At 34.7% G+C, this 10,082-nt stretch overlaps 1 protein-coding gene and 1 long non-coding RNA gene across 2 annotated transcripts in view; both read right to left on the bottom strand.

Annotated features, from left to right (window-relative positions):
• Positions 1-1,296, bottom strand: part of LOC117117725 — a 6,236-nt gene extending 4,940 nt beyond the window's left edge. The window contains exon 1 of the long non-coding RNA XR_004446939.1: positions 1,130-1,296. This is a non-coding gene — a long non-coding RNA (uncharacterized LOC117117725). The remainder of the gene's footprint in view (positions 1-1,129) is intronic.
• A 1,584-nt stretch (positions 1,297-2,880) lies between these two features.
• Positions 2,881-7,568, bottom strand: LOC117117716. The gene is made up of 2 exons (XM_033262113.1): positions 7,365-7,568; positions 2,881-6,106 (listed from the first exon to the last, which is right to left on the bottom strand). The coding sequence occupies exon 2, from the start codon at positions 6,086-6,088 to the stop codon at positions 3,185-3,187; it is 2,904 nt and encodes a 967-aa protein (XP_033118004.1). The 5' UTR covers positions 6,089-6,106; positions 7,365-7,568; the 3' UTR covers positions 2,881-3,184.
• Positions 7,569-10,082: the final 2,514 nt, after the last annotated feature.

The following is a 10,082-nucleotide window of genomic DNA, read 5'->3' as shown; positions in this document are numbered from 1 at the left end:
ATATAAACCCATAAAAACATAATGCAAACATAATGCAAAACAATATAAAATTAAAACGGAACAGTAGAGAAAATCCGATCAGAATGACAAAGTAAACTAAGCACCAACTGGTAGGCCTACATGTACAGAAGTAAAATAAGAAATATCATTCTTCTGAAGGCGACTGTAGATTGAAGCATAGATTTTTAATTTTTATTAAACAACCTAATTTTCGGTAGCACCCGGTCCCCTGTTCATGGTTAAAATTTAACAATTGAATATAATAATCACAATTTTTATCATCATTACAATTAATAACATTATCATTATATCTGATACTTGATTCGATAATCAGCTGTTACGCTATTTAGGCCTATTAACAGAGAAATTTATCGCACTTCAAACCAAAAAGTGGACAAATAAGTAAAATTTAATGGGTAAGCTAGGCCTACTGTAATTCTACAACCTACACAAGACGCACCAAGGTGAATTACTGTTTACTCATTTTAATACTAACTGCTGTGTCTTGACCTTCAATCATGGGGTCGAGAACATAAATCTTGCTTGTGTACAGCACTCTCATACCATGGAGGAAACTGCCACAAAAACGCGTCGAAAGATATTTTTAAAAAATAAGTGCAATATGGAAAAACTTGAGCAGATGATATTGTGAATTTACACTATACGTACTATACGTATATATACACTATATATTACTCGTACTTACAAATGTAATCTTAGGTTTTCAACGGGACACAATATTAAACAATAAAATATCAAACTATAGAATAAGGAAGGGTGGGCCAGTTTATTAAGTAATAAACGAGATAACCAAAAGGACATACACATTAATTTGGAATACCCTTAATTTGCTGTAAGGTGTGTAATGGATGCGCCCAACAGCCCAGAAACCTTGTATTTAACGTAAATACACGTTTCTTGACTGTTGGGTAGCTACGAATACAACAAGAACAGCGCCATATGATTCAATTGAACTGAAAGAAAGGAATGCCATTTTAGTCCTGTGTCACCTTTAGGAACGGAATTCGGTTTCACACAGAGTGAAAACGCTCGTTCGCTAAAAGCACACACCTCAAAATGCACAAAAACGTAAGGTATATATGCAGAAAACGCCACGATTATTTCCTACCTTATATCGTAAAATTCACTATCACGTTAGAGGTAAATCAAATATACCAGCAGTTACTTGGAGAATCGAAATGTAAAAGCAAACGTTAATTTCTAACAGAAACAAAATGACTAGCGTATGAGTCACAAATGGTGGCTTCGATTGTTTAGCGTCATTAATATTCAAAGTGAAAACGCACTGGATTTCTTTACCATTGAATTGGACTAGTCCATTTCCGGTGCGGGGATGTATTTATTGAGTAGAAAATAAAGTAAGGTAGTCCACTGTATATTATTATGTATTACCTCCATACACTGAATGGTTGCACCTTTTCTAAAAGTTTATTCTGGATTCTACAAACATCGAATGTAACAAAAATTTAACGATGTTGGCAATTTTACATAAATTAATGTGCAATTTGTAACTGCCACGGTTACTGGGTTTACTGCGTCAGAAAAATTGTAAGAATACATTTTACAACATATTCGAGGTAAAGCCCAGTTTAATAAAATCTAGTAACATTTGTAACTGAAACATGGTCTAGAAATTCACTACTTGTAATAATATATATTATATTAGGCCTACTAGGATATACTGTAATTATAATCATCAACTACCGGTATTTATCATCAATGGTAGGCCAATGCATTGTTTGTCAAATTATTCATTTTTTTACATTCTCAGTAGGAAATGATCATAGGCCTACATTTGTTCCTAGTCAGGCAAGATGTTACAATAGAATGCATTCATCAGAAAATACATTGATTTGTACATATTGAAATTTCATTCAATATTTTATTTCGGAAAAAAGGCACATGCAACAAAAACAACAATGGGGCTATGTCGAAAAAACGTTACTAACGTTAACGTTTTTTGAGTTGAACTCAACGTTATAGCAACTTCAAAGTTACTTATAAATACATATGTTAGAAATTAGTTATAAATACATATTTGTGTAAAATTTGTAAAAAAACGTAAAATTTTTAGTTGAGTATAAACGTTTACTGGAGTGGAGTTGAACAGTTCTGTGGTTAAGATGCTTGCCTTCTAATCCCAGGGTTCTGGGTTCAATTCCTGTCACATCAGGACTTTTTCTCACGACTAAAACAACTCCACTATTCACCCTGTAAGCGTACTCGCTGTTCGATGTGAAGGAAATAATAAATGTAAAGTCAAGGACATAACATTACATAAGAACAACTCAGGTAGACTCCGACCAGGGACCTCCATGCTCCGACTACTTAAATGCAAAACTAATATATGTAGGAACCGTTTTCATGATTCCATTTCCATTTTTAATAACAATTTTCTAAGATAGCAGTCGTATAATATTATCAGAATAGTCGTCATCATCTCCAATCTTTCATATTATATGTCAGTTTGCAATATTTTTCTCGTAATAATCAGTTTACGGATAATCCTTATATTTTGTATCTTTATTTTTACAGTACATGATCTTTTCATTTTGTTTGTTTTTTAAATATTGTAAGTTTAATGTCTGTAATTTAACACTTTGTATATTTAACCAATGGACCTTTCCGCTAAGCTCCGCCCCTTGGATATTGTTGCTTAGGTCACACAAAGACAGCAGTGTTAAAACATACGCGAACACGTGCGTTTGTGGGACAACACGTGTGTTTGTAAGACGCGCGCGCATTCCTAGCGCTGTTCTGATTAGTCAGTTGTTAAGTTTGATTGACACTCTGGAAAGGTCTATTGTATAAGCTCCTGAATAAAAATTTCGATTGCACCGTGTTGTATTGTCGACCCCCCCCCCCCCCCCCCCCCCCACCGGCGCTAAAACCTCTAATAGATACGCCACTGCTTATATTTCACAAAAACCGGCTAGTTGGACTAGTCTAAACATAATTATAAACATAATATTCTTCCCAGCCAGTTAATTAATAACGTTACCGAAACGCTGTGAACGTGTCTTTTGCCGGGAAATAGACAGGAGATAAACATTAAGCACATGCGTATATATATATATAATATATATATATATATATATTATATATATACAAATTCTATATTGTAATTAGATGACTCAATATCAAAATATCTATTTGTTACATACTACACCGGGCATACGGTATCTTCCAAAATTGCTATCTCAATATCTTTTGCTAATTTCGACAAATTGATTGTTTTTGTTGCAATCAGCGGCGTTAAGTTGCATATTTCCATCGGAATATTGCGAGGATGCTCTTTAACTATAGGTATCAGGAGCCTCTTTACTCGCACATTGGTTAAATAAGCGTATGACAGTCTGTGACAAAGTGCATGGTCTTCACAAAACTCTTCATCAATCACAACCAATGTACATGCTGACTTCTCAACAGATTTCTCTATGTTCTGGCAAACAGTTGCTCCTAGAGCAAAATCTCGGTCGGGTATACACCCTTTGAATCTGTATGTTTGCTCTAGACGAGAAAGTAACGTGTAATACACCCAATCCTTTTGCTTTCCTGAGAATACAACAAAGAAATCGTAATCTAACCCGCTCTTACTTTTAGACGGTGGATGAGGAACGGTGGGTCGAGCTGTTTTACTTTGTTTACTTGAGTCATGCACATCAAGTTGTTTACAGATATATTGTACAACATCGGCGATGCTACATTGTTTCTGCTCTGTTGTACGTTCAGAAGGATGGACCCTAACTGGTGTGATACAAATTCCTTCACTATCGATTTTTAACAGAGTATGGGTTTCCGATCTTTTTAGAGTCTCTTTATTGGTAGTGGTAGTAGTAGTGGTGGTGGTTGTATTGACGGTGATGTTATTGGTGGTGGCAGTAGAGGCGGTAATGCCATACTCAAATGTACTATTAGTACTTCCTACAAAACTAGTATTATTTACAAATGTACGACCAACAGTAGCGGGTGGACTACTTGCTGTGATGACAGCAACGTTAGTATCATCAACAACTGCGACTGTGGCATCGTTAGTAGCAGCAGCAGTAGTAGCAGGAGCAGTAGTAATAGGAGCATTAACTACAGCAGCTCCATCCAATTCAGCAGCAGATGTTGCAGCAACAATAACGGGAATGTTCGCAGAAACGTCTACAACAGGTAGACCTACTGTGAGTTGGTCATGGTCAGATCTACTTTCAATAGTTCTTTTTGCAAATGATGTATGCTCCTGACAAATCTGGACTGATCTGGATCTGGTTTTGTTATCACGATGTGGAATTGCATCACCCTCTTCTCTTGGTGTCTTCTCTGAAATTGTCTTGCTTTTGAATGTGGCACTGTTTTTATTAAAAACTTCACCATGTGTGTATTTAGATAACAGTGTTTTTACTTTTTCTTTTTTGTGTTCGTTTTTGTTCAAAATACCTGCCAGGTCTGTAACAACCTTGTCTTGATCAGCCTCATGGTTTTTCAACAGTGCTTCCAGGAGACGTAGCATCTTCTTTACATTTTTCTTTTTATTAACAAAGGACTCAACAGACTTGTTCTTAAACCCCAAGCACCACCAAAAACACAATTCTGCAAGAATTTCTTTTTGATTATCTTGCTCAACTTTCTCGTACAAATCAAACAATGAAAGTATCAAGTTTTCAACATTTTTTACTGTTTTACAGTTCGGACGCTCACATTCCAGAGCTTTTTTGAAGCTTTCAACGGCGCCACGTAACTCATTCATATCAAGTAAACACTGCCCTCTTTTGAAGTGGATATCATGTCGCTGATTTCCATCCCCAGTTTCTGTAGCGTTCATGAAGTAATGCAGTGCCTTGAGGAAATAATATTTATCATCCTTTACATTAGCATCATTACTTCGACATCTTGCCCCATCGGAATCAGTAGCTCTGGTTTTAGCTGTTAGTCCTAACAGATAATACACGTGTCCCAGTTTTCCCAAATCAATTGGTGAAGGATTTCCCATAATGCTTTTAAGTAGATCAGCTTCCGCTAAAAGTAAATAACCCCGGTCTTTACTTTCAGGTTTACTTCGAATGTACTTATCAATATACCAATTAGCTCTTGAACTATAAGCAAACCAATTCGTAGAAGATTCATCCAGCATTATAGCCTGGTTAAATTTAATCAAAGCACCTTCGAAGTCCTTTGAATGCGCCAACTCGCGACCATATCGAACATAAATGCGAATGTTCGTTGGATCATTATGGAGAGCTCTCTTAATAAACTCATTCGCTTCTGTACGGCAATGACATTCATTTTTCTTGAACTGACCACCTTCTTTCTTTGGTTGACACTTACCACGGGAACAACGTTTTGCCATTAAACTTCCTAAAAGGCTGTATGCATCCGCTTTGCGATGCTTATTGGTGGCTGACATGTTGTATTTGAAGCCGTCCTCACTCGTCTTATACAATTCGTCTGTGGTTGCGGAATTGTAGACGTAGAAATCCAGATGTATATTATACATCTCTTTATAAAGTAAGCCTCGATAAAACTTCCAATCTTGGAGTTCTTCTTTGCCAACAATGCCTTCTGATAGTCTGATCGCTTCCGAATACATTTCACTTGCTGCTGTTTGTTTGTCAATGGAAACTGTGTCCCTAATTAAATCATTCGCAAAAATGTATCCTTTTTCGGCAATACACCGGCTACGCCGTTTCAACATTATTTCTTTCTGTGAGTTATTCGCATCGTCTTGCAATTCCATGAGAGAATTAAGTTTTTCCGTAAGTTCCTCAGCAAATGAATGCTGATACAGCTTCTCATTAACGTATGCTAAATCTGATATGGCATTTATGTTGGTTTCATCTTCCCATAAAGTCTCTTCGAAGTACTCGCATGCCTTGAATATATTCCCTAATCTAAAATGGAAGACGGCGAGGAAATTACGAATGGCGAATCGATGTGGACGGTCTTGGTTCTCTTGCAAATATGTCTCATGTTTTTTTATAGCTGTTCTTGCGAGATCTCGATTAAAGAATTGTTGGTTAATAGATACTGGTAGTCGAAGCAAACCAGCCCTTGTCCCGCTGCATGTCTGCAAACCACTCATGTTGTAACCTTGTTTTATCTGAAATGTGAATAAAATATTTCCAAAGCTCGTGTCTTTCTAGCTGTTTTTTTTTTAAATTATTTTTTAACGTAAAATATGACAAAAATATACATATAAAGGCTTCGGCGGAACTATCTGATCACATAACATTAATGTTTTTGTTTTTAATTTCAATGGCGGATAGAAGAATTAGATCCTTTAATTGAATTTGGATTCACAACACAGACATGATAGAGGACAGAATGAACGCGCTGCAATGTTTGGGCGATTTCATTATCCGAAAAAATGTATATAAAAATGCACTTCATTAAACGATCAATTACTTGTGAAAACTATTAAAAATAAATTCCCAATCTATTCATAACACTGTAAACATAAGAAAAGTCCAATACCAAGCGTATTCATTTATTAAATTATAACAAGTCTTTGATACAGCAGGATGCATATTTTCATCAGATCACAAAATGGAACGCGCCAAGATCCCTGGGTCGGCTGTGAGCTCGGACAGCTTTTCTTTTTGAAAGCATATAAGAAAATAAAAAAATGACGGAAGAAAATTTTATCCGATGAGATTATTAATATATATACCTGATCGCAAGAAATTTGCCTTTCTGTTACCGCTCCAACCTAAGCAAATGGATTGGTATACGCAAAGTTATTACGTTGTAAATAAAACGAATCCTCACAAGCCGGCTCAAATCCCGCTGAAAACATGCTAATATCGCTTATTTTCGTAATTCAACCCAAAAATGACGGAGCTAAATATTTGAAAACAAATATTTTGTAAATTGTTTACAATACCTATACTTTTTCTATAAACCTAAGTTATCCGAACTTCAGTTTTTAGGTTACCGTTTTTGTAGTAAAATCAGTCGATGTTTTTGAAGAAACGTTATGGTTAAGAGATACAGTATGGTGATTTTCGAATCACGGCTGCGCGTTTGCAGTTAAATGCACCAAATTGATATGAGAATAAATCGATGTCAGTCGTTGACTCTTAAAACATAAATTTCAATAAACAAATAAATGCAGGCGCGTTCGATATAGGCCTATATATATATATGTGTGTGTGTTGTGTGTATATATATATATATATATATATATATATATATATATATATATCGAATTTGGTTATCCACAGTGTAGTGCGTATACCATGTCAAAAATACCGATGGCTTAACACCCCCAACTGAAAGAAGGAGTGATTATGGTATACCAGCATGTAGGCCAATCCGGCTTACCAAAGTCATATATCGCTTTAGGAAATAATACAAACCTGAAAAGTCCTTTTGATGTGTGCTGCCGAAACAATAGTTAACACGCACACAGGTGATGAATAAGAATAACGGTATTTCAATCACGGCCTAGGTCCCCATTCAGCTGCGATTTAATAACAGTAACAGATATACTGTATACAGTAGGTAGGGCAAAATGTAGAAAGCCCTATTTAGCAGTTTGCTCTTTGCACTTTGTGTGTATGTTAAAGATCTTTATCAAAATATCAATTTCCTTGTTCCGGTTACTACAGTTTAGTTAGAAGTTCACTTTAAAGCGGAATGGTCCATTGCGGACATATCTTCAAGGATATGAATATTTTTCACTAATACAAAAAGTAGTATTTTAATGTGTAAGTGAACGTACATTTGTAATGTAGGTGTTTCTTCATACCGAATAATTGTAGTTATGGTTTCTTTCTTCCAATTCTGTAAAAAACATCGCTAAAAGCATTGCAAAAATAGCATCGCAGTTTGCATCGTTCTAAACCAATATAGTTTCATCAAGCACATAAACAAACATAGGAGGTTACCGATACTGTACAAAGCAAATCAATAATACGAGCTGTCGCATATATTTTTAAAACCATTATTCACAGGGTGAATCAGCAGATCAGTTGATATCCAGGGGCCTTCTTAAGTCCTGTCCAGACTTACTATAACATTTTATGCCTAAATATGGTCATGATGACATCACATCATGATGACTATATATGGGCATACAACAGTTTTTTGTCATAGGAAATTTGAGAGTGTGGACAGGGCTCTAAATATATGAAATTATATACGATACTGTGCAAAACAATAAATCAGATTGCTAAAAAAAATGTCAGATATTTTACTTGAATGCAAACATTGTGTCCGAGTATTATATAAACCAGGCATGAATTACTATAATACTGGGCGTTCCTGTTACAGTGATTATAATAATAGCACAGGCCTAATAATGACGAAGACGTCAAATAAAAGAAGTATATTTTTCCATTCAACCGTTATCCCATGCAAAAATATATAGTCATCACATCATGATGACTATATATGGGCATACAACAGTTTTTTGTCATAGGAAATTTGAGAGTGTGGCCAGGGCTCTAAATATATGAAATTATATACGATACCGTGCAAAACAATAAATCAGATTGCTAAAAAAAATGTCAGATATTTTACTTGAATGCAAACATTGTGTCCGAGTATTATATAAACCAGGCATGAATTACTATAATACTGGGCATTCCTGTTACAGTGATTATAATAATAGCACAGGCCTAATAATGACGAAGACATCAAATAAAAGAAGTATATTTTTCCATTCAACCGTTATCCCATGCAAAAGTAAGTGAACCAGTCTGTTTCTAAACTAAGTACCTCGTTAACTCATTATAATTCCAATTTTGCGCACCTGATTTTACAAAAACCTATTTGGGAGTTCTTCACATACGTTATCCCCTTCATCCGAATAATTTTAAGAAGTTTTCAATTATTTCTCCCTAAAGTCAGAACATGAAGATTTAAAGACTGTTTAATTTATTTATATCTTCGTTGTGTAATCTTTATTGCTATATTTATTATATATTGTATTTTATTATTTGTAAATGAATTGGAACGATGTGTATGTTATTGTCACTAATCAACTTTAATGATTCTTAATGACGTAATAGCGATGATAGTTTTTTGTGGTTGAAAATAATAAATCAAACTTTCATAGACTAGTTGCTCTAATGTATGATTTAATATAGAAACATGTAAAGTCTCACCCACTTTCTCCAAAAAAAAAAAGATATGTCACGGTAGTAATGATTACATTACAAAAACACAATTTCTAGTCAACAAACAAATTAGAGTTTTAGTTTGTTCCATAGTATTCTGCTTTAATGCACTATAAAGTATGTAAGCACAGTGATCTACTGTATAATGTCTATTAACATGCATGAGTACGATAGCATTAGTAAATAATCCCAGCTTATTTGAACCATTTATATATTTTTTTAAATTTATCATAACACATATGGTCAATGGTAGTTACACAAGACAATGAATGATTTAAGTAGTATAATATAGGCCTATATTTATAAAATCTATATTTGCGTTCCCATTAGCTTCCAAAGCACATCATGAATTCAAAATATGGATATTATAATGTCTAGTTTCCATAAAAATCGCCACACGCTATCGCCGACTCCTTGGCGACGCTGATTGGTCAGTTGAGCGTTCCTGATTGCGTCGGGGACAGCTAAGCAGCGCAAGGATTGCAGTGAAAAGCGGCTGTGTAGCGATTCTATGAAAACTAGACTTTAACCAGATCGTATAACGCAAGAATCTGATAATCATATGAAAAATATTAAGTGACGCATTTATAAAATATACTTAAGCACCCTACATTTATTTGGCATTTACAAAATATTGAATTGATAGTTATATAGTCACATGGCTTTAAACTAAGAATAACTCTCACAGTTGTGACAGCCAAAGACTAAAATAACGAAAAATCATTTCTAAGAGGAGTCCAAGGCAAAACAACAATCGTTATTTATTTATTTATTTATATATGCTGGAGAGAGCCTAATCATGATTAAAACAGGATTTAGTACACAAACGAAAAAAGTAACAGAGAATAATAAACAATAAAACAATTGCAAGGTATCATAGGATTTTTTTAAAAACACCTCTTTCAAACAATAAAGCTACCATCTTGGTAAAATGCCATAGCATTAATTATACAC

This window comes from Anneissia japonica, unplaced genomic scaffold (assembly GCF_011630105.1).
Source record: "Anneissia japonica isolate Jap-2015-1 unplaced genomic scaffold, ASM1163010v1 scaffold108273_len470852_cov203, whole genome shotgun sequence".
Taxonomy (NCBI): Eukaryota; Metazoa; Echinodermata; class Crinoidea; order Comatulida; family Comatulidae; genus Anneissia; species Anneissia japonica.
The sequence above is the reverse complement of the archived record's forward strand: the minus strand, read 5'-3'. Positions and strand labels throughout refer to the sequence as shown.